Source organism: Miscanthus floridulus, chromosome 3 (assembly GCF_019320115.1).
Source record: "Miscanthus floridulus cultivar M001 chromosome 3, ASM1932011v1, whole genome shotgun sequence".
NCBI lineage: Eukaryota > Viridiplantae > Streptophyta > Magnoliopsida > Poales > Poaceae > Miscanthus > Miscanthus floridulus.
In genome coordinates this window covers 137,739,388-137,765,044 of record NC_089582.1, presented here as the reverse complement: position 1 = coordinate 137,765,044, position 25,657 = coordinate 137,739,388, and the positions used below count along the sequence as shown (strand labels likewise).

Here is a 25,657-nt window from a genome sequence, read left to right as displayed (position 1 = left end):
GGCGGTGCTCCACTCCGCCGTCTATATGTTTGTACACATGGGTGAACGAGGGCGGCGACGCTCCACCGTATACATAGAAACGCATAGGCGAATGAGGGCGGCGGTGCTCCACGACGTATATATACATGCATATGAATACAAATGATGTATATATATGTGTCGGCGCGGTGGCCGGTGTGCTGACGACGACGACGTGAGGCGGGCCGGTGTGCTGACGACGACGACATGAGTCGGGCCGGGGCGGTGTTGTCAGTGCGTGATGTCGTGATGTTGCAAGTTTTAGCTAGCTAAGTTTCAGATAACTAAGTTTCAGATAGCAAGTTTTAGATAACTAAGTTTCAGATAGCGTCTAGCTCCCATTCTGGCCAGCCGGTGCTCTGATCCGCTGTCTCCTCCCTGATGCCCGAGATCTCCCACCGTGCCTAATAGGAGCACAAGCTGAAGCGGATGACCAGTGCCGCGCCGTACTTGTGCGATGGCTGCAAGGAGCTAGGTTATGGGGTCAGGTACATGAGAGATTGCGGCGGCGGCCATTCCATCCACCTCCACATGCATTGCACGCTCGCCGATGACACTCTTGCGCATCCTCTCTATGGCTACGGCAAGATGGAGTTCCGCTTGCTCCTCGAACCCCCATACCCTATCCAGGGCAGGGTCTGCGACGGTTGTGGCGAGCCCACGCTCGGTTACGTCTACCACTGCTTCGAACAAGACCTCAACATCCACCAGGGCTGCGCCACACTGCCGGAACACATTGTCCATGATGGCCGAACCTTAGAGCTCCACCAGAAGGCATCGCGAAATTCGCCACCGTGTGACTTCTGGAGACAACAAGGGCCGTCGGAGTAGGTTCTGGGCGTACAGGTACCACAACCACTTGGATGGCAAGTCTGTTGACTTGCACGTGGCGTGCTTCAAGGAAATGGTTCGCCGCAGCCATGGCATGCTGTTGCCCCAAGACGCCACCGTTATGATTGTTGAAACTGACAACCATGGCATGCCGTTGCCCCAAGACGACGGCAGCAGCTGATGGCTCCTTTGCTATGGACGACAAGCAGCAAAAGACCCCAACCATGCATGGGTCCTCACTGACGCTGTTTCACCATGCACGACGAAAGCCGAGAGAACTCACCTCGGGTGGGCACGGTGGAGGGCCATGGGCGCGCGCGGTGGAGGGCCGCACGAGGTCGTCGGCGATGGAGGGCCGCACGTGGCGAGGCGCGGGCTCCGGTGTCACGGGGGCGGGCTGATGCACAGGGGAAGATGAATCGGCAGCGCCGCGAGGAAGAAGAGAGAAAGGATAGCGGTGTTCGACGAGGAAGAAGAGGAGGGGATTGATCTGTGCCAGGCACTGGCGGTTATATACCAAGGAGATTTACTCCCGATGCCAGCCACCAGCCGGGAGTAAAGGTCCTTTACTCCCGGTGCGTGTTACCAACCGGGAGTAAAGGTACCTTTACTCCCGGTTGGTAACACGCATCAGGAGTAAAGGGTTTTTTGGCGGGCCACGAAACTGCAGCCCACCTTTACTCCCGGGTGGGCTTCCCACCCAGGAGTAAAGGTGGGCTGCAGTTTCGTTTCCCGCCTATTTTGAGCAAATTTTTTAATAGAAATATGAATTTTCTTGTTAAATACATAGTAAATTAAATAAAAGGCATAGAATTATTTTGTTAAAAATATGGATTTTCTTTTTCTTTATTGCACATAGGAAAAATCTATAACCTAACTTTTTTATTTTTTGTTATAATTATAAAACATAATGTAACTAATATTTATTATTTCGTTAATGCAAAAATGTAGTGTTTAATTAAAATGATTAAAACTATTGGTTTTAGACAGAAAATTTGTTTTCACATCATTTTAATGTTAATATTTTAATTTTTCATCACTCAATATCCTAATTTAACTTTTCGAGAGAGAAATCCCACCAAATCAAACATTGATTTAATTTGAAACACGACATAATAAACATCTGAATTCACAATTATTACATAATATCTCAAACACACACTACATTAAATCACTATATCATCAAGTGGACACAGCAGTGAACTTCTTCTTTATGTATGTCCCTTGGTTATGATCGCGTCGTAACCATGGAGTGTCCTCATCATTTACCAAGATGCTAGGGTCTTTGTTCACTTTGAAGGACGGAATTCGGTCATACTTTTCATAATCTTGTGACATGTCCGACTTGTCCTCAATTCCCATGATAACTCTTTTCCCTGAAAGAACTATGTGGCACTTTGGCTCTTTGGTTGAGTCATTATCGTTTTTCCCTCTTTTTGGTTTGGTAGACATATCATTGACATAGAACACCTGATTCACATCCTTGGCAAGGACGAATGGTTCGTCTTTATACCCAATATTACTAAGGTCTACTGTTGTCATTCCATACTCGTTGTCTACTGTTACCCCGCCTTCGGTCACCTTGACCCATTGGCACTTGAACAATGGGATCTTCAAAGTAGGTGCATATTCTAGTTCCCATATTTCATCTATGCGGCCATAATATGTCTGCTTATTCCTATTCGGGTCTGTGGCATCTATGCGGATACCACTGTTTTGGTTGGTACTCCTTTTATCTTGAGCTACTGTTTAGGATATGTTCCCATTTATCTCGTACCCTTTGTATGTTACGATATGCCATGATGGTTGTATAGCCAATAAATACAGTTGCTCATGGATGCTCTCATCACCTTGACATTTTTTTTGCAACCAACCGCCAAGAGTTTTCATGTGCTTACGCATAATCCAAGCTTCAGTCTTCCCTAGAAACTCGGATTGTAAGAGATCCTTATGTGTCTCAATATACGGATATACCAAAGAGGAGTTTTGTAGAACTGTGTAGTGCACTTTATTGAAATAATCATCCTCCATACCAATATATGTTTTCCTCCCTAGTGTCCCCTTTCCGCTTAGTCTCCTCTCATGTCTCGATTCAGGAACACCAATCAAGTCAAGGTCGGGAATAAAGTCAACATAGAACTCAATGACCTCTTTTGTTCCATAGCCTTTGGCGATGCTTCCTTCTGGGCGAGCACGGTTGTGAACATATTTCTTCAGGACTCCCATGAATCTCTCTAAGGGGAACATGTTGTGTAGAAACATAGGACCAAGAATGAAAATCTCCTTGACTAGGTGAACTAGGTGTGTCATGATATCAAAGAAGGAAGGAGGGAACACCAACTCAAAGCTGACGAGACATTGAACCACATCATTCTGTAGTTTAGCTAGATCAGTTGGATCAATTGCCTTTTGAGAAATTGCATTGAGGAATGCGCATAGCTTCACGGTGGCTAGATGTATATTTGGAGGTAGAATTCCTCTTAATGCAACTAGAAGTAATTGCGTCATGAGAACGTGACAGTTATGGGACTTTAAGTTACAGAATTTCTTCTGTGGCACATTTATAATACCCATTATATTCAAGGAGAATCTAGATGGTACCTTGATGTTGTTTAAGCATTCAAATATGATTTCCTTCTCCTCTTTGCTTAGAGTGTAGTTGGCAGGACGTAAGTAATGGCGTCCATCATCTGTCTTCTCTGGATGCAGGTTGTCTCTTTCTCTCAAACAACGCAGGTCCTGTCGTGCTTCAAATGTGTCCTTAGGCTTTCCATACACACCCATGAAGCCTAGCAGGTTCACACAAAGATTCTTCGTCAGCTGCATCACGTCGATCGAGCTATGGACCTCTAGGACTTGCCAATAGGGTAGATCCCAAAATATGGACTTCTTCTTCCACATGGGTGTGTGACCGTTAGCGTCGTTCAGAACAGGTTGGCTGCCATGTCCTTTTCCAAAGATGACTTTCACATCATTGACCATATCGAGTACATCCTCACCGGTTCGGTTGCGAGGCTTGGTCAGGTGGTCTGCCTTCCATTTAAAATGCTTGTCTTTCTTTCTTACGGGGTGATTTGCAGGAAAAAATCGACGATGGCCAAGATACACGACCTTTTGACATTTTTTCAAGAATACACCTCTAATATCACTGAAGCAGTGTGTGCATACATTATATCCCTTGTTTGACTGTCCTAAAAGATTACTTAGAGCAGGACAATCATTGATTGTTATGAACAACAATGCTCGCAGATCAAAGTGTTCCTGTTTGTACTCATCCCACACACGTAGACCTTCCTTATTCCACAAAATGAGAAGTTCGTCAATAAGTGGTCTCAGGTACACATCGATGTCATTGCCAAGTTGCTTCGGGCCTTGGATGAGCACAGGCATCATAATGAACTTCCGCTTCATGCATAACCAAGGAGGAAGGTTGTAGATACTTAGAGTAACAGGTCAAGTGCTATGACTATTGTTCTGCTCTCCAAAAGGATCGATACCATCTGTACTTAAAGCAAACCTTAAGTTTCTTGCGTCATTTGCAAACTCCAGGAATTCTCTGTACTGGGACCCATCAACAGGGTGTCTCAACATATTGTCTACCTTACGGTCTTCTTTGTGCCATCGCAACAATTTTGCATGTTCTTTGTTTCTGAACAGATGTTTCAAGTGTGGTATTATAGGAGCATACCACATAACATTGGCAGGGATTTTCTTCCGCGGACGTTCGCCCTCAACATCACTAGGGTCATCTCGCCTGATCTTATACCACGATGCATGGCATACCGGGCATGCATCAAATTTCTCATACTCTTTGCCATGGTACAGGATGCAGTCATTAGGACATGCATGTATCTTCTCGATTTCTAGCCCCATAGGACAGACAACTTGTTTTGCTTCGTAGGTAGTGGCAGGCAATTCATTGTCCTTCGGAAGCATCTTCTTTTAGATTTTTAGTAACTCTCTAAATCCCTTGTCAGATACACCATTCTTTGCCTTCTATTGCAGCAATTCTAGTGTGGTTCCTAACTTTTTCTGCCCTGCATCACAAGTTGGGTACAACAATTTCTTGTGATCTTCTAGCATCCGCTCGAACTTGATCTTCTCCTTTTCACTTTCACATTCTCTTTGTGCGTCATGAATGACCTGACAAAGATCATCAGCAGGCTCATCTTCTGTGGCTACCTCTTCTTCAGCTTCTCCTATTGCAGTATCATTAAAGCACGCACCATCAGGAATAATATCATTGTCGTCTCATTATTCTTCTTCACCTTCTTCCATTACAACGTCGGTTTCTCCGTGCTTCGTCCAACAAATATAGTTTAGCATGAAACCCGACTTGAACAAGTGTGAATGAAGAGTCCTTGAGCAAGGATATTCCACCGTATTCTTACATATGGCACATGGGCAGCACATGAAACCGTCGCGTTTGTTTGCCTCGGCCGCACGTAACAAAGAATGCATGCCGTCAATGAACTCTTGGGAGCGGCGATCAGCATTGTACATCCAATGCCGGCTCATCTGCATTACATGACATAAATACCATATTAAAACCTAGATCATAATTAATTATTTATACAACATGTGTGCCACCACAAAAGGTACAAATTTATGAAAGCATTGCTACAATATAGACAATCCCAACTACTACTAAAAGAACTAAAGCTAAAATACATTTCAGGAGCACAAGAATTTCGCGACCAATCTCAACTAAAACAGACAGATCCCCCAATTGTGCAATATCTTTGGGCTTCTTCGGCTGGATCACTGCCTCATTAGCCGCCGTATCTACCTGTTGTGCAAGATATTTTTGCACGAGTTCAACATACTCTTCCTCCCAGTAGAAGCCTGAACATCGTCCACTGCCATCCCACTGAAATAAAAACAAAAAATTAGAACTTTAATCACAACCATCATGAAAATAGGTATAAACTAACCATACTCATTAAATACGATAAAATAACTCACATTGCGATCCGGACACTTGTAGAAGATACGATCCTTGTTGGGACCCTCCTTCTTCACTCGGTACTCCATCACAATCTTCATCTCATCACGACACTTGCCGCATGGAATGAGAGGGAGGCCTGACCTAAGTCGCTTTGAAAACCCATGAGAGGCCGAGGACCCGGAAGCAGTTGCCATCCACTCTCTATACTCATTTTTTAATACACTATAAATTTCTCATTTTATAAACAAATAAAATTAAGAAACTATAAAATTATCTATATCTCTAAACAATGATATTTTTAATGGTCATTGTGTTCTCGTCTTTTATTGCGGCAGGTAAGTAATTCACATGATATTTCCGCAAATTAACAGAAGAATGGGAGTGTACACACATAACAATCGATTATCGTTTATATTTATATATATACTACGTTGGGGTACGGTGATTGACAGATTACTGCGACGATATCGGGACGTGTGAATAAATAACCATCCGTACTAGTTGACCTTGCTTACGTGATCATCTCGGCGAGCATTTCTCCACCGGATGGCACCGTACTTGGCCACGGAAGAGCTTCGATTCTACGAGGAAGGGAACACGGTCTTCTACGACCGTTGCCGCTCTCCCTCGTAGAATCAAAGCTCCTCCTTGACGTCCGTTACCACTCGGCAGAGAACATGCTCGTCGAAATAAACACAGTCCGCTAGTTCAACTAGCTACTTTAACCTTCCTTCATGTAAATATGCAAGCTTGAAGTGATTTTGAGCTCAAATTGCTTACAAATGAAAAAAACCACAATAAAGAACCATATATATATAGTGAATAAAATGGGATAAGACAATGATGAAACATGAGAGTATGAAGTTGGTAACCTTTAGAACCGAAGAATCGACGGAGGAATCAAAGAAATCGATGGAGAAATCGAAGAATGGATGGAGAAAGAGCAAGAACACTGCTTAAATTTGAACTTAAGCTCTCGGGCGGGCTCGGGGAGGAAGAAGACGGCCAGCAGGATTTATAGCTTAAAAACATGTTTTAATAAATAACCATCCGTACTAGTTGACCTTACTTACATGATCATCTCGGTGAGCATTTCTCTACCGGACGGCACCGTACTTGGTCAAGGAAGAGCTCCGATTCTACGAGGAAGGGAACACGGTCTTCCACGACCGTTGCCGCTCTTCCTCGTAGAATCAAAGCTCCTCCTTGATGTCAGTTACCGCTCGGCAGAGAACATGCTCGCCGAGCTGAACACGGTCCGCAAGTTCAACTAGTACGGATTTTCTATAATTTTCTAACTATTTTCTAAGTTTTTCATTTCATAAAAAGTTAAAATAAAATGTTTAGTCGCGGAGTCCATAGAAATGACCATATTTTGATCTAGCAACGCATTGTCAATTGTCATTGCGTTGCATTGCACTCCAGACCGGATCCCGAACAATAAAATACTATGGTCGATCGATGCCGTTCTTTGTCGTACAGTCGCACGGCGACGGCCGACGGACCCGTTCAACCACCAAATCTATCAAGCCCGGCTGTTCGGGCGTATCATCAAAAGAGAACGGATTTGCTTTCTATTGCATGGCCTTGCATTGCATCTGTCATACCAGTCGGAGGCACTAGTCCATATACTCATTTTTTAATACACTATAAATTTCTCATTTTATAAACAAATAAAATTAAAAAACTCTAAAATTCTCTATATCTCTAAACAATGAAGTGTGCTATGCATGCTACAAATGAACGGTGAATACTAGTTTTTAATAGCTACTTTAACCTTCCTTCATGTAAATATGCAAGCTTAAAGTGATTTTGAGCTCAAATTGCTTATAAATGAAAAAAAACCACAATAAAGAACCATATATATATAGTGAACAAAATGAAATAAGACAATGGTGAAAAATGAGAGTATGAGATTGGTAACCTTTACAACTGAAGAATCGACGGAGGAATCGAAGAAATCAACGGAGGAATCGAAGAATGGATGGAGGAACAATGGAGGGAGGAAGCAAGAACACTAGTACAGTGAGCTTCAAAATATGCTGAGCTCGGGCTCGGGGAGGAAGAAAGAGACGACTGATATATAAAGGGGGACCTTTAGTCCCGGTTGGTGGCTCCAATCGGGACTAAAGGTCCATCCCAACGGCTCCTGCGTCAGACAGAGGTGGGTTGGAGCCACCAACCGGGAGTAAAAGTCTACCTTTAGTTCCCGGTTGGTTGCTCCAACTGGGACTAAAGGTCCCTGCCACCTCTGTCTGGCGCAGTAGCCGTTGGGAGGGACCTTTAGTCCCGGTTGGAGCCAGCAACCGAGACTAAAGGTATCTCTAGTCTCGGGCGCAAAAAATACCGGAACTAGAGTCCATTTTAACCAAGGATCAAAGATCTGTTCTCTACTGGTGCCAAAGGCGAGGTTGGACAGAGTAGGGTCACACGACCTTCATGAACCGCATGGAGAGCTCTCCTTCATGGCGAGAGAGTGGGCCACGGACTGGATGGTGACCATGGGGTTGACCTCGGCGACGCTAGGCAGAACGTTGCCGTGGCAAACATAGAGGCTCTCGGCCTCCCAGCTCTCGCCGCGTGCGTCCACAGCGCTGTCCCAGGTCATGGCGCCATCCAGCAGCTGCCCGTCTGGTGCGTCGTGCAGCACTGGCTCCGTGCCTCGGCCTTCGACTGAGCCCGCGTACTACTTCCACGCCGTCCAGGGACTCTAGCACGGACTCCACGGCGCCCCTGCACGCGAACCGTTGCCCGTCGATGAGGTGTGTGCCGATCTCAGCTCTGCCGCGCTTGCCACAGCTAGGACGAGCAGCTTGCGATGCAGGCCCTCGCGCGTGTTCTCCCGGTCCGTGGCGTCCAGCGGTCCAGGTGGTACGCGACCCGCCGCTCACTGTGCATGGTGCTTGCTGGAACCGTGGTCCCTCGTCACCACGGTGAAGAGGTGCGTGGTGCGGTCGCAGTCGTACCTGAGCATCCGCTCCTTCATGATGCAGCCTCGTACGTGCATCTTGCCATTGAGGTCCGCCGGCATCGTGTACGGGATAACGGGAAGTAGCTCCACACGGCCGCACCAAAGCAGTTGGGTGGAGGTAGAGGTTCTTACCGACGTGCTGGTTGCTGTGTCCGCTCCCACGCAGCAGCAAGCGTCAAGAGTGATCCGCACGCCGAGATGGTCGACCTGGTGCACACCTCCAGCGCGCATCCTCGTGATCACCGGGTTGCTGCTTCTTGCCACCAAGCTAATGCATCACTTCGCCCTGCCTTCCTCACGGCCAGTGCCGTTACGCTCCAGCAGCATCTTCTCAGCCTCACACCCCATCAGGGTCACGCCATCACGGCGCCGTGGCTCATCGCGTTGATGCAAGCACCTTCGTCCACCCTCGCTGCGGGGCCGGTGGCTAGCTAGCATAGGTGTAGACAGGGGCGGCGCAAGTGGCGGACGGCGTGCACGGTCAGTCAGGCCCTTGCGCAGTTGCAGTGAGGGGACACACGGTGGAAGCCATGTGTGCAAAACCAGGGTTCTAAAATCGGTCTGGACGCTGGTAATATATTTAGCAAGGGACTAAAAAATCTGGTTTTAAAAGTATATTCAGCCTGTTCATGGGTTGGATTTTGGGCTGATAAGCCCGGTTGATGCTGATTTGTTGTGAGAAGAAAATACTATTGGCTGGCTGACTGAAACAAAAAAAAAAAAACGAACAGACTGATTGACCTATTTGAGAACGCGTGACAAGTTCAATGACCTCCAATGGATTTCACTCTATGAATATGTCAGCTATGAACTGCACATGGACACATCTTCGTACAAGCAACGCAGCGCTACCAACACATCGGCGGGAGCCATGTCCGTGCGCTGAAGGAAAGATCCATAGATCGATGTCGATTCTGTGCTCGAGGGGAGAGGGACCAGTTTTTTTTCTTTTCTTTCGACAACAGGGAGAGGGACCAGGTTGCTTGTGGAATACAACGCTACGCCATCGCGTCGTCTCGCCGACTTAGCCAAGACGTTGCGCCGCCGTCTGGTGCCCAGCACACCATGTTGCTCGGTGCAGGAGAGGAGCAGGCACGAGGGTTGACAAGGAGACCACCAATGCGGATCCCACGACGGCGCGAGTTCCGGACATCGTTGGAGAGAAGGCAGCGCCGCCAGCGCTACTCGAAGCCATCGCGGCCCAGCAACGGGAATCGTCGATGAGAAGCCAGCGCCGCCGCCGCCGCTCGATCCCATCGCGGCCCAGCCACGTGAGTCGTCAGGGAGAAAGCAGCGCCGCCGCTGCTCGAGCCCATCGCGGTCCAGCCACACGAGTCGTCGGGGAGAAGCCAGCCTGGAGGCAATCTGGATCCGAGGAATGACCTAGGACGGACGTATACTATAAAATTTTGGCTAACCGACCACAACATGCATGCTAAAAAAAAAAGCTGTAGAACAAACCATAACAATCGAGATGTTACCTTTTAATAGTGAAATTATCGATAATACATGTTTCAATGGAGAAATACAGTACAAAACCTGTCAATTCGGAAGACAATCAGCTTATTGGTTTCAGCCAGAGCTTATCAGCCATGATACAGTGTTTTCCTCTCACGACAAAGCAGCACCAGTTAGACTTATTAGCCCAGAAGCCAACCAGCGAACAGGCTGATTAAAAGCACCACGTTTCTACTACTACTATCAAAGAAGCTTTCCAAATCTGCATAATTAATAAATGGAAAAAAGTCTACTTAACCCCCACCTTTCATACTTGGTCTACTTCACCCCCAACTATGAAACCGTCTGTTTTACCCCCTGAACTTTTCAAAACCGTCTATTTTACTCCCCCGGACGGTTTTTGACAGCGGGGTTGCCACAGTAACAGTTGGTTTGCTACAGTAACGATGGTTTGCTACAGTAATGGTGTTTGAATTTTCCTTTTTATTTTCGGTGAATCTTTAAAAAATCACAATAAATCATAGAAAAATCATAAAATAAAAAATCTAATTTTGTTGGACTCCACATGAGTAGATCTACATAGTGAATATATAATACGGTATGCTTTAGTACAAATTTTTTACTGTAGCCTTAGATTAATTGAAAAATCTAATTTTGTCTGTAATTAATTGGAATAATTCATAGCTGCAGCTTCTATGGTCCAATTGTGGTGAAATTCTTATAGTACGCTAATTATTGTATGCTTGAACTATAGTAAAAATTTTGTACTCATTGGACTATGCATAACTTAGTTATAGATAAATTCTAATTAATTACAGACAAAATTGGATTTTCCAATTAATCTAAAGCTACAAAAAAAAATTATACTAAAGCATACCGTATTATATATTCACTGTGTAGATCTACTTATGTGGAGTCCAATAAAATTCGATTTTTCATTTTATGATTTTTCTATGATTTACTATGATTTTTCAAAAATTCACCGAAAATAAATAAGTAAAAAGGAAATTCAAACCAACGACACGGTAGCAACCCACTGTCACTGTAGCAAACCGCTGTTACTGTAGCGAACCACTGTCAAAAACCGCCCGAGGGGTAAAATAGACGGTTTTGGAATTTATGGGGTAAAACAGACGGTTTCATAGTTGGGGGTGAAGTAGACCAAGTATGAAAGGTGGGGGGTTTAAGTAGACTTTTTCCATTAATAAATTGAATCAGACAATTAGTAATCAAACTCTATGACTAATTGACTATAAGTAATCAAATCAAATAATCAACCAAAAGCTTGGCAACACCTAGTTTCTTGTAATGCTTCTTGCTTAGTGGAATTGAAGTTGTTTGCTTAACTGTGGTGGCAGTGCCGGTGCCGCTGTTTGAACCAATCACATCTCTCCCCCATCCATCACCAAAATACAAAATCTTACACTGCAAATCTGGGCACAGGCGCACAGCACAGCCACACAGGGCAGCTCCTAGCTTGGCTGGAGCTGGAGCGAGGGCCGAGCCACGGGGCGGGACGGCCGGTGCGAGCTCTGAGCGGCCGGGGCAGCGGGGCTGGGTCGTTGGGCGTTGGGGGGAGGCGAGGGAGCCACCGGTTGCCGACGAGGAAGCGTCGAATCGGCCGGCCAGCGCCGAGCGGGATCTAAGAATGGCGAATTTGCAAGGTGGGGAGTCCAGGGATGGGCATGCCTAGGGCTCCGTTCAGCCACCAGTCAGGGAGGGGAAGCCACAAACCGCTAGGGGCCACCGTGCCCGGGGATCGAGCGCACCGCCGCCTAGAGCCGCCATCGCCACGGGTCGGTTGCACCGCTGCCATGGCCACTGCGACCATTAGGGAGGAAGGGGAGGGGGCATTACCGCCGGAGGTAGCTGTGCGCGCTGGCCTAGCAGCATCGTAGCCAAGGGCAGCGTCCTGTTGGGGGAGATGGCTCCCCGCTGGTCGGCTGGGGAGGGGCGGAGAGGCGGCTGGGGCGTGAAGGAGGCGTCGGGAGCAGACCACGGCGGAGGCTTCTGTTTTTTCACGAGGCTGAGGGAGTCAGGTGGGTGCATGGGGTGGGGAGGCAAGGGGAGTCGAGGCACGTTGAAGACTGTTGACGTCTCCGCTTGCATCTTTTTAGAGTAGAGATTGTATCGTATGCAACATCTCCGATCTATTTTTGAAACATACATATGAAACACTTGAAACATCTATCTAAAACGTCTAAAACACTTTAAACATAGCATCGCCGGTAGCCACGACCTTGGCAAGGAACTGCAGTGACCAGCAAGTTCAGGTTAGGGGGACATCGAGAACAACAGCCCAACATACACCCAAGCGTAGGCGCATCGACAACGACCTCCTCCTTGTGGTGGCGCGATGAACGCCATAGCCGCGATAGACGAGGTGAGATGGGGGCGCGGCGTGGCATGGGGCGTAGTGGAGGATGGCTGTGTCGACGAGGCAGAGTGGGTGTAGGCGAACAGCACGCCATGGCCGTGACAGGGCGATTGCGCGGTGGAGGTAGCCGCTGTGGACGAATGGCTCGGTGGAAGTGGCTGCAACGAATGTGAGTGGGGAAATATTTTGTAGGAGTTGGGAAGGCCAGAGGCTGGTTGCCTGGGCCGGTATGCAAGCCCGATAAACAAAGCGATTGCCCGCCTGATACGCAGCCGCCAGGTCTCGCGTCTTGCATTCGAAGCGCCGCTGTCGCCCCCCGCTTCTACCACTGCTGGTCCCCCTCCCTCCCCCCTCTGGCATATCGTCGGAGGCAGGAGGGAGTGGGGATCCATCGTTTTAATAAGTTTTTCCAGTAGATCGAGTCATTAGGGTTAGGGTCTCTCCATGCTAAGTTTTTTGGTTTTGAGGATTTATCTCCTCCTCCTCCTCTCTGGCGACAGCGAGAGGGCGGGATGGAATCGTTTTCTCCATGGCGGCTCTGTTGAAGATGAGGGCGATAACTACGGCGTCAGTATTCTCACCAGTATGACATGGAGACTTTTATTTCTGGACGACGACATCAAGACAGAGATGGTATTGCCGCCATGGAATAATTTTCTCCTGTCTCTTCGCCGTTTTATCGTGGTTAGATCTGACCACAACGAAGGAATATGGAGATTAAGTTTCAGATCGGTTTTCCTCATTCTTTGGTGGAAGAAAGAAGAAGAAGGAAGACACCAAAAAGAAGAAGTTTCTCAACTCCGCCTACATGAATATTGGCCGTCGTTCTTTGGGCATATTTTCTCAGGCCTTTTGCCGAGTGTTTGCCTGTGCGGTCATCCATACTACAAAGCGTCGTCTGGGTTTGGTTTTGAGATCTGGAGCTATTTACAGCGTGGGTACAATTTAGATGAAAATCAGTTTCTGCATATTTGTGTAATCGAGAGTGCTTGTAACGTGTTGATGTACCCAGCTATTATCTAATATAATTCTTCTTTCGTCGCTAAAAAAAGCCCAATAAACAAAGCGTCCGTCCACCAAACGCCCTAACCCTATCATCATCATCGTTTGAAGTAAATTAAACTTTCGAAAATTTCATACTTACACGCTCTCTCCTCAGGCATAAAAGTGCATACACTCCATACTGCCTATTTATATACAAGAGTTAATTGTTAGCTGGCTAAAACTTTGCTAAAATTAACTCTAACGCATCCTAATACAAGGCTAATAAGTGGACTAATTCTCTAATCAAACTTAGGCCCTGTTTGGTTCCTTATGACTAGGGACTAGAGACTAGATTGTAGTCTCTTTTAGTCTCTAAATTGCCAAACAAGGGGACTAAAAGAGGGACTAGTAGTCCCTAGTCCACTAGTCTCTTGAGAGGTGCTAATTGGGACTAGTGGCCCAAATTTCTGGCCCATACCCCCTCAAACTCGCTCGAACCCTATCATCTCACTCACACTCCTCCCTGCCGCCGCCTCGTTCGCTCGCACGACACCGCCTCGTTCCTCCCCATGCCGGCGTAGCCCCTCCCACTCCTCCACACGGCGCATCCGCCATGGACGGCCAATACAACCACTACCGGGATTTCTTCACTCAGGCATCACTTTCTTCCTACGCCGCATCCGGCTCTCTGCTTATCCTGCCTTCCCCGCCGCCGACGAGTTTGGCCTCTATTCCTAGGTCTCGCCTTCTCCCTTCAGCCGGCAGCAGCCAGTCTGCTCCCCACATGCGCAGGGAGAACCTGGATTTGAATTCCTAGGCCGACGCCTTCCCCCACCTCGACATCTTCCCCTAACCAGGAGCAGCTACAAGCGGATGGAGGTCGTGGTGGCCATGGCCTTCCTCCGCTTCGCCCTGGCGGCAAAGGTAGTCTCAGCCACTTTCACCCTCCACACCCGAGCTCTCATAGCCGATCTGGAGGTAGATCTGGCGGGCAGGCCATCACAATCCGGTCCGCAGGGGCTTCCAATGGCCAAAATCGACGGTGGTCACCGCAGGGGAAGGGTGCCCCTCTACGTTGGCCGTGGATTCCACATCTACGGGCACTGCAGAGGATGTAGACCGCGCCGACAGAAACGAAGAACAAGACGACAATGACTTTGATCCGCGTTTTCAGTCGGTAAGATCCACATCTACGGGCATGGAATGCTCGAGCACTAGTAGTCAGTTACTACTAGTTTTAATATTTCTTGTATTATATTAGATTGTTGGTTAGCTTAGCTACATTCTATAGATAATAGATTGTAGTTGTGGTAGAGCAGAGTAGATGATGATGCTTTTTATTTTCTGCTTTTCTGTTCTGGTCAGTGGTAGGTACCTTTGCTGCTAGTTCCATGCTACTTATGTAGTTACCTCAATTATATTTATTTTAACTAGGAGCATTTCCATGCAACATATTTGAGTATTGCTTCAACCATGCTACTGTGGTAGCGCAGAGAAACTAGCTAGACCTCCAAGTCAACTTGGAGCAGGGCAATGCTGCTATGCCGAGTCCATACTCCATAGGTTTTTGTTGGTTTCATGGACTAACAGGAGCCGGAGCGCTGCGAACCCTGTTTTTTTAATAATGAAACTAAGTTCCAGCCTCTACCATCGAGGACGATACATAGCTAAAAGCCTCTGCCATTCGAGGATGGTACCCAACTGAAAATGCTATTAGCTATGTCCATTTGTCTTCTTCAGAACGCGTTTCATCTGTGCTTCAGTTGCGTTTTTGTTCGGTGCTGGGTTCCTTGGGATTCCCCTTTTCTTTCATCGTTTTTGTTTGGATCGGTAATGTCTAGCGGTGCCACCTTCATCATTTTTGTAGTGGATACCATTTGCAAGACATGCTCCCGTCGCTTTTATCTTCCACATCCTGGCATTCGGAAGATATCTCTATGTGGGCATAACAATGCCTGCAAAATATGTGAAATGTGCTATTATAGCTCCATTGTGCTACATCCAGACCCAGAAGTTTTCCAGTTTGGCTGTCCTGATCCGCGCCATCCCAACTAAGCACTGCTACCATATAGCACTGAGGATGGGAAACTAGGTTCTTAGTTCACTACTCATTTGGTACACTTTAGATAGACTTGTTGTCGATATTGCTATATATGTGGCTTGCTAGTTGGAATGACTCTGTACCGAAAATAGTTTTCTCAGGGCCTTCAACTTCCACCTCCCTTTCAAAATGAAAATATCATCTCCAGTAAGAAAAAAAAATACATGCTGTTACTAGGTTAGTGCAATAGTACTAGTGCACTCTTGTTCCTTCCTCAATCCTCGATCATTAGTAGCTACTGCTAGAAAAAAAATATAAATCCTCAGTAAGAATAAGTATAAGTATAGGGAGAAATAAATGGAGCACAGAACTAGATTATATCACAGATAGCTTATATAGACAATCATATACTCCTTGTATTATGAACCAGTGGGGAATTTGGACAGAAATACATGTTGTTTACTTGTTCATTCTCTAATTTTCAGGGGGGGGGGGGGTCCTGGATAATTGATACAGTAGCAACATAGACAGTATCTTAGTCAGTAGCTTTCCTTTGGCTGCCTTTTGAATCCTTGATTTTTGTCTATATATTGTGGTATTGAGGTGAAGTTTTAGCTCCTTGATGGTAGATTGACAGCCAACTCTCTCATTGTTGTTAACTGTTGAGGTGAAGTATTCTAGTTGAGATTGTTCTTTCAGCTTCTGGACACTCCTGCTGTGAGCGTGGTAGGATTTGTGTTATCCAGCTACTCTGAAACTGGTACTCCAATGAACTTTAGAAAGTTTCAATGCAATGATCTGAAATTCAATCATCAAGAGTGGTTTCGGCTACGTTAATATGTCTTCCCTCAAAAGCGACCTTTACTTTATTACAAGTTGAAACCTACTTTCAAAATGAAACTTTTCAGCCATTGACTTGTTGATTTATGTATTGATTTACGTACTGTTGTAAATCTTCAACTGCATTTATGTCTTAATTCTATGTTATGTAGGGAAATTTTATCTTGTAGACTCCGGGTTACTCAAACCGAACAGGTTACCTTGCACCGTATAAGGGAACAAAGTATCATCTCCAGGAGTTTCAGGCAAGGACCAATGCCAAGAGGTAAAAAGGAGCTCTTTAATTATTCGCATTCTTCACTTCGAAATGTCATCGAGCGGTCTTTTGGAGTTTTGAAGATGAAGTGGAGGATATTGTTAGATTTGCCGAGTTATCCAATGGCAAAGCAAAGCCAAATAATTATGGCTTGCATGGCCGTTCATAATTTCATTCGAGAGAGTGCTTTAGCGGATACTGACTTTGATATGTGTGATCAGGATGAAAACTACGTTCCAATGGCCGAAGCATCGTGTTCTTCTCAAGGAAATAGACGACGTATACGTCAAGGGGACGAAGACCAAAATATGAATCAGTTTCGGGATTGGATAGCTGATGGTTTATTTAGGAGATTGTAGGTTTGATGATTTGTAATATTGAATATTTATGAACTGCATGAACACTATTTTGAATTTTTCCATGATTTGGGGAGAGGAAAGCCTGCCGGCAATGCGGCAAGGCAAAGCAAGCAGCGCGGCCAGAAAAAGCAGCGCGGGAACAAGGGTACAACCCCTAGCTGATTTGTGTATTAAATAGGGGTATCATGGTCTTTGTGCAGTAGATTAGTTCCTTAAACCAAACAGCATGAGGGACTATAGTTTAGTCCCTGTGTAGTCCCTAGTCTCTAGTCTCAAAAAACCAAACAGACCCTTAGTCAATCCTAACTAATTTTAGCTTATTTTTAGTCCTCAACTAGTAACTAACCCTAATGGTGTCTAAACTCTAGCCTTTGTAGCGACTACATCAACTCCTCCTTCAGGATTAGACTATACGGACTAGCAACTGACTCCGGTGCTGCCTAAGGCCGCGTCCCTTCGCCAATTAAACATCACCGTGTATGTCCGTTTCGATCTACTCCACCTGTGTTTTCTACTCTCTGAAGATACCAGGGGAGAAAAAAAAGTAGCTTCGCTTGGCTTCTCTGACGATGCACACGTGTCCTCCTCAAAACGCCCCTCCATGTGGGCGAGGCGCGAGGACAGATCCATCGATGCGTGGGGCGCGGAGTCGTCAGGGTGGTCAAGACACAGAGCCACCGGAGCACGAGGTGGTCAAGGCGCAGAGACAGTGGGGCATGAGGCGGCCGAGGCATAGGGCCTCCAAGGCGCGGGGCGACCAGAACGTGCGGCCGTCGAGGAGCGGGGCCATGGGCCTAGGGCGGCTGGTGTGTGGAGGAGGAAAACGGAGGCATCGGGCACCACCACACGAGGCGGTCACGGCGGATAAAAGAAAGAAGAAATAGGAGAGGAGAAATTAAAATAAAGGCATTATAGACTTTTCACTAGTTTTATCTAACATGTGGAGCTATTTTTCCATACATTTTACTAAATCAACTTCCGCTCTCCATCAACAAAGCTGCTCAAGGAAATGAAACCACGAAAAGCTGCTCCACCAGTGAAGCGGAGCTGTATCAAACGGCGCTGAGATGCTGACCCTGGAGCTGAACTCTGTCCCATTCCCATCCGTGCAATTTGAAAAAAAATTCACGATATCCTCTGCAGTAATGCAGGCCTGCAGGAGCATTGAAAAGGTAACGACTGCGGTACTGCGGAGGTTCTGTTGTGTCGTCTCTTTTCGCAAAAGAAAAAACTCAAACTCAAATTACACACTCTCTAATGCTGCCAAAATCAAAGTCTGTGAGATAAAAATGCTAGCACATCATTTTCTCTGAAATTCTGTTCTTAATATGCATCACAATTCACCAGCCCCTCCTGTGACCATAATGAGGTTTCTTCAAGGCCCGGATTTTAATATCTTATCGCAAAGAACAGCCTGAACCTGATACTGAATATAAACCTCTAGCAATGATAAGCCGGCTCTTGACCAAAACTGCCACTCGCGCAAACAACTTGAACTTAGTCAATCCCCAAGTACTCAAAAACTGCTTGGCACCATGCTCACCCAGTGCTAGTATCACGTATATTAAAATCCAGGAGTTTTTTTTTTTTAATAAGGAACATGCCCAGGAGTTTTTTTTTTTAATAAGGAACATGCCAGTATGCCACATGTTAGAAATTTGTTAATGCTGCACTTGTACAATTCAGCAAATAAAGATTTACCAAACAATAACACATCACTACCGTGAGCTGTAGAGAGTAAACTTGAGGCGCTAATCTTGATTGGTCCCGATCACTGGAACCCACTGGTGGTGCAGAATTTGAAATATGAAACATCCTCAGAATTTGGGCTTGTGAAGTTTCACAACAGGAGGTTAGAGTCCACATATATATGGAACTATATGCCCTAAATGCAGAACAAAATACAACAAAAAAAAAATCTGTTTCCAATAACAAGATGTTTAATTTACAAAAAAAAAAGGTTGCAATTGAATTAAAAAGGGATACAAAAAAGTAATCTTCGCACCAGGCTCAGCAGTCAACACAACTACACACATGTTGCCACTTCAATCAAACCATAATTACAACCCCGTATAACTGCATCCTACTGTCAAGAGTCATATGCACAATGGATGCTATCATATTTAGTAACTAATAAATAGATATTTAGCAGTAGAATTCTGAACCAAATAAGATAATTCCACAGGAAACAAGATTACAGTGTAAAGCAAGAAATATTTGATGAATAAGGGAGGAAGTATGAATTGTTGCAAGCAACAAAAAGAGAGGCATCAAACATGAAAGCTCACCTGACTCTCCAGATTGCACTCCTACATCGGATATCAGCTTCGCCACATCAGCGAACCAGAAAAAAAAAACAAATATATGACACCTTGCTACATAGAGTAGCATGACATGCCAAAATTATTGGTGATTTAAAGACTAAAGAACAGCTCTAAAGCTCTAACTGATCAGATGTATAACACTAACTCCTTGAATATGACGAGTGAAAAGTGTGTTTTTTTAAAGCAAAGAATGAAGACGCATTTAGTCATGAATTGGCCTTTTTTTCATGTTCGTTACTTTATTCAATCTGACTTTACCATTTACTGAATATAAGTCAAAGGAAAACAGACTGACTACCCAATGGTCAGCTAATTTTGTTTTGGATTCCACTCAGATTTTGGACGACAAGATGACTGGCACATCATTATGTATATTTTTTTAGAACCAAGACAACAAAGTTGACCACTTCCTAAGAGTGTTTCAGTCAATTTTTTAGATCCCACCAACAGCCTGAAAAGTGACCGCAATTTGGTTCAAGTGCAGTTAATCTTACATAGTAGGCAAAATTGTAAAAAAAAATAGAGCAGATTTCTTTATCTGTCCATCAATTACTTTTATCAACTAGAACAAGGACAACATCCTCTGTTTTGAACTAGTTCCTCCATTTTAAATGACGACGTTTAGGACAAGCTAATTAGTTCAAACGTCGTATATTTTAAAAAAGGGTGTACTATCTAATTATGCAGTTATTTGTTTTGGTAAATACCTGTACGAACCCTGCAACAACTGAACAAGACATCAAATTAAAAGCGTGTCATCTAAAATTATGTCTCAAAGAGGAAGCAATACTGAAAAGATTATAACTCCTACAATGTAACTAAAAACTATACAGAATCCCAAACACAACAAAGACAAAACGGGGGTGGGGGAGTGGTGGGGGGGTGGGGGGGGGGGGGGGGGGGGGGGGGGGTGGATGAGCGCATCGGGAGAACAACATCACAAATCATGGGAGAGACAGTAAGGACGCAAAATTGGCTGAAATGACAAATTTAATTAGCCGACTAATGTTTAGCGATTCCCAATAAAAGTGCTTTGAATTTTTAAGGACAAAATCATCAATAACAGAATAAAACACTGCAAACGGTGGGGTTCCATCACAAAAAAAAAATATGTTGGCAAGTAAGCTGTAATGTAAAAATTAAATAAAATCACAACAGGCAGAACTTATAAAGACACTGCCATATCGGCGATTATCGTCAATACTGAAACTTTTGTCAATGTCAGTTAAGCTGAAGCAGTTCAACTTTTATTAAAACACATGGGCTGTGAAAGCATATAGACCTTATATTTTGGTACTTAGAACCCAGAGAACAAAAAAGTAACAACACTCACCTGCAGAAATTCAGCACGATCCATGCCCATGTGAAAATGATTTCTATGAATTCACCGTGCATCAGCCAATCAACTATCAACATTCTTTTTCTCAAAGATAGTATGCAGCCCTCTCTGTTTACAGTTCAGTAGATGTATCGTCATTATAGTGTATCTACATCTAAGATTTCAACCATTTGAAATCAGTTCTGAAGTTACTTGCTATCTTCTACTCCCTTTTCAAAAGGATTTGTCCTTTTAGCACATTGATCAATAATACTATGTTGAAAAGAATTTGCAGTTGATCTTACAGCTGAAGATAGTGCCCTGTACCATTGATGCAAGCAATCATGAGTGTTATTTCTTCTTAGCAATTCTAACCTTCTAGTCTCATTCTTTGTAACACCACTTCTTACTAGAATAACCCTTAGTGCCTGGAATGTTGTATCATTTGGTGGTGTGTTGGATGCCAACATCTTCGTAAATATTTTAAAAGCCTCCTCCATTCTTCCACTAGATACGTACATTTGGATTACAGAATTGTAGCTTAGTAACTGAGTTAGAAGTCCTAAAGCTAGCATTTCCGTGCAAATCATGTGAGCCACATCATAGCGACCAACTTTCTTGTACATACACACCATCATTGCATGTGAGAATTCATTTGCACTTCCCCTGACCTTCAAACTTTCAAAAACCTCACGTGCTTCCTTCACCATACAATTATCACTGTAGAGATCAATCATGCAATTAGATGCATAAAGGATGGCATCTGTATCCAATGCTCTGAGTAACTTATATGTTTTTCGGGCCTCTGCAACATACCCTACTTTTGTGTAGAGCTTTATCAAAGAATTGTAGATTGCAACATTCTCACATAAACCATCCTTTTTCATTAAACCAAAATATGCTGAAGCTTGTTGAACATTTCCAATTTCAGCGTATGCATCAATTAAGATAGAGTAGAGGAAAACATCAGCACGGACCCCTGACATGATCATTTCTCTAAATAGGTATTCAGCCATTCGTAGATCACCATTCTTAGCAAAGCTACCAATTACCACAGAGTATGGGAAACAGTCTGATAGCAATTTCACGCCTTTCATTTTTTCCAAGTAGTAAATAGCCTTCTTTGGCTGTTTAGCAGTTGACAGAAGTTGAATGAGAGAACTGTATGTCACATAATCTGGCAAAATGTCATACTTCTCCATGCCATCAGCTATCTCACATGCCTCATCAAGCTTCTCGACCAACCCATATGCTTTGATCATAACATTGCACGCAGAAGTACTGAGCATCTTCTTCTTTCGGCAGCATATAAAAGCCTTCTCTGCAAGAACAATGTATCCTTTCTCTCCAAATGCATCAATATTTGCAGAAAAGCATTTAGAATTCATATGGTGATGGAACCTGTCAAACCAACACCAAGCTTGCTCAAGCATTCCAACATTTACATACATCCTTGTCAAAGCAGATTGTGTGTATTCATCTATCACAAAGCCCCTCTCATCCATTTCCTTTAGAAGGGCTTCCGCTTTAGTGACCATGTCCCTGGTAGAGTATCCATATAAGAGTGTGCGGCAGCTCACAGCATCTGGTACCAAGTTTTCTGCTTTCATCTTCCAGTAGTAGTACTCTGCGCTATCAATATCATTGCTTTCTCTGTACAGTGAGATCAGTATATTGTAAGTCCTAGTGTCAGGAAAGCACTGGAATTCCTCCATCATCTGAACGAAAGAAGCAACTTGCTCCATTCTGTGGTGCTTACCCCAAGCATGGATCATTGAGTTAAATGTAACAACGCTTGGCACAACACCTTCTCTCAACATTTGGTTGAATGTATCTGATACTTTCTCAAGATGACCAGCTTTTCCATAAGTATCAATCAAGGTGTTGTAAGTACACAAGCTATAGTGAGGGCGTCCCTCCATCCTTCTGATTGAATCCGAGGACCACCTTTTGAAGAATAGCTCAGCTGTTTCATACTCCCCAGCCTTCTTATGCGCCTGCATCACAATACTCATAGTGACCTCATCAGGCATCAAACCACGCTTGCACATGTCTCCAAGCCAAACCAAAGTCGCCCATCCTCTCCCCCCTTTGCAACACACGTTGATCAGTGTACCATATGTTGAGTTGTCCGGTGCCACACTGAAGGAATGCATCTCATGCCACAGCCTAAGAACGAGGCCCCACCTCCTTGCCTTTCCAACACTATAGAGCACAACATTGTAGTGAATCACATTAAGCTCATGGCCCCGCTCCCTGCGAAACCAGTCAAAGATCTCGACTGCCCGTCGCCAATCTTTCTGCTCCTTGAGGATGATCGTCCTCTCCCTGCTGCTCAGGGTGTCCTTCCACGGCCAGAGCGCTTCCCCAACGTCCTGGACATGCTCCAGTGCCTCCAGCATTGCTGGAAGCGACCCACCGTAGTGGACCCAGTTGCCTTTCTTCTTCTTCTCCCCTCCGATAGTTTGTTTGGGAACCGTGCATGGAACTACCAACTCCGGGCAAATTTCAACAGTCCTGGCTGGCGCAGAGACTGCATTGATCTGGAATTTGAGAACATTCGAGGGCGCCGTAGCTGTAAGATTCGGCAACCGAGCCCGTGGCTGAGCGGGAACTTTGAGAAAGCAATCGCACGGAGCCAGCATCTGGCCCTGCCTTTGTCCACCCTGGAAAAAAAAAAGTAGCGCCGTTTGGATAACGGGATATGAGGGGATAGGGAAATGAGGAGGGATGGAAAGCTCATCCGCTGTTTGGTTCATGGGAGAGGAAAATGGGAGGAGGTGAAAGGGAAATGCGGACCTCTGGTGCCGGGACAGGAGCTCCGCACGCGGCCGCAGCCCGCAGGTTAGCGCCCTCTGGTGCGCTTGGCCTTCGGTGTGCTCAGCCCGGAGCCGCGCTCGCCTTCCACACGACGGGCCGCCGGAGCCGCCCACATCTAGCTCGCGCGCGCGGGCCGCCGGAGCAGCGCGCGTCAGGCCGTCGGAGCTCACGCTCCTTCCACGCGTGGGGCCACCGAAGCCGCGCTCTTCGCACGGTGCCGCGCGAGCTAGGACTCGGAGCTGTCGCCTCCCGCTCGGTGAAGAAGGGGCATGACTGGAGGAGGACGAGGGAGATGACGCGGGGGGCGGGGTCGCCGGTGGCGCGGGTGAACTCGGAGGACCGTCGCGGAGCAAGCGTGCGCCGGAAATCCAGTCCGTGTCCGCCTGGGCGTGCGTGAGATTGCTCAGGTGGGCCGGCCGAGTTGGGCCCAACTGCGTTTTGAGTCCAGAAATTTTAAGCTCTAGCACTTCCTGACCTCCTGCAGTGGATTATACGGATGCTGGCATGCTGCAGATGCATGTATAATATTCTAAAAAAAATGTATAATCATTTTAGAACAGCAAAGGTAAAGCATGGTACATGTCAACTAGCAATCACAGGAGCATGATATTAAGACAAGCATACATGCACGATAGCATGGCATACATATATATATATATATCAATATCATTGTAGTCCATACAAAGAACCAAAATGATACGCTACACAAAAGCTCTCCCTAACTTCCATACTAAATGCTCTCTCCCTCTTAGGTCTTATTTGGATGCGCATGTATCCATCTTAATCCACATGTGTTGAAGTAGATTGTAGAGAAATTAAACTAAATTCCATTCCATTCCATTCCCACACCTATAAATCGATGTGGACACATGTATCGAAACAAGGCCTTACGCATAAAACACACGGTACTGATTGGAGGCGGCCGGGCGAAAGTGCAGTAGAACTTGGCACAGGAGTCCGACAGTGTTTAATCCAAGACTCACTGCAATCTGCTGTAGTGACTGAGCCGAAGTCAAAACTCAAAAGAGCTGGCCTTTGCAGCGACGGCACGCTCTGGGACTCTGGGCGGCTGATTCTGGTGCGGCCTCAGGTGCTGACCCTGAGCTGAACTCTGTCCATGAAGAGATATCAACATGTTCGCTTGTTGGTTTCAGTCAGAGCTTATCAATCAGTTAATAGTGTTTTTCTCTCACAACAAATCAGCACCGATCAGACTTATCATCCTAGAAACCAAACAGCGAGCAGACCAATGAGCCTCACGGTCTGCAGTACTAGGAGAGTAGCTGTCCTGAATCATTTCAGGAACAAGATCCTCTGGGGAACACAACATAGGCGACTGGACTGGTTCTGCCCGAAACTGTAATCGTGACAGCTATGGTAGAGACCTTGTAACTGCAGTCCCGGGCGGTATAGCCTGAGCTGACTCGACTGGAGCTGTCTGCGCCAGTATTGCTGATGCTACTGCAGCTTGACCCTTCTGACAGACTGACCCAGGTGTCTCGAAAGACAGAGAGACTGAAGGAAGGGTGGAGATCACACTAGGAGTCGCAGGTGGTTGTGTGCGCACTGGGAATAGCCATGACGACACTGAGGGTACAGCAGGCTGTGAGGACATTGGGGCACTGAAGAATGGAACGCTACCAGGTACAAGAGACTGCAAGGGAGGAACTGGGCCTGGGAGAGATATTCGGTGCTGCAGGATGGTGGATGCTGGTGGACTGGAAGTGATAGTTGAACATGCGTGCATGGTTCTCTAGATCCCTCTGAAATGAATCCTGCGAGGCCTGCATCCTCAACCTCAGCTCCTCCATCTTCTTCTGGACATTACTGAGGGTACAACAGGCTCCTTCAGTTAACTCGTTTTCTACATCTGCTCGACGCCTTTCAGCCTCAGCAAGCTCCTTCTGGAGGTTTTTGATAACCTTGTCTTTGGAAGCGAGTTGTTGCTCCAAGACTGTCTTCTCCCCTTGCAGATGCTCGATGTACTTGCATTGACCTGCAGGCGGGAATAAACCAGAGGTCAAAAGCTTGATCAGCAAAGAGCAGATTCATAGTACAGTTTAAATCACACCCCTTTTGTTTCCCGAAGAAGGTTTACTTCTTCTTCCGGCT

General features: G+C 45.7%; 1 protein-coding gene and 1 pseudogene across 2 annotated transcripts; both read right to left on the bottom strand.

Annotated features, from left to right (window-relative positions):
- Window positions 1–8,234: 8,234 nt before the first annotated feature.
- On the bottom strand, window positions 8,235–9,116 carry LOC136544530 (long-chain-alcohol oxidase FAO2-like; annotated as a pseudogene).
- A 9,664-nt stretch (window positions 9,117–18,780) lies between these two features.
- Window positions 18,781–23,928, bottom strand: LOC136547135 (pentatricopeptide repeat-containing protein At3g23020-like). Of its 2 annotated transcripts, XR_010781485.1 has the most exons (3): window positions 23,525–23,928; window positions 20,741–23,391; window positions 18,781–19,408 (listed from the first exon to the last, which is right to left on the bottom strand). XR_010781485.1 is itself a non-coding variant. In XM_066539106.1 (2 exons), the coding sequence occupies exon 2, from the start codon at window positions 23,368–23,370 to the stop codon at window positions 20,935–20,937; it is 2,436 nt and encodes an 811-aa protein (XP_066395203.1). In that variant the 5' UTR covers window positions 23,371–23,391; window positions 23,525–23,928; the 3' UTR covers window positions 20,359–20,934. The 2 variants fall into 2 exon arrangements, 1 of the variants encoding a protein (XP_066395203.1); XM_066539106.1 differs by lacking the exon at window positions 18,781–19,408 and having other exon boundaries at window positions 20,359–23,391.
- Between the last annotated feature and the right edge of the window lie 1,729 nt (window positions 23,929–25,657).

What these genes read in the sequence shown, in the direction of transcription:
- LOC136547135 (XM_066539106.1), bottom strand. Translation starts at nt 23,370, where the DNA reads ATGCTGGCTCCGTGCGATTGCTTTCTCAAAGTTCCCGCTCAGCCACGG.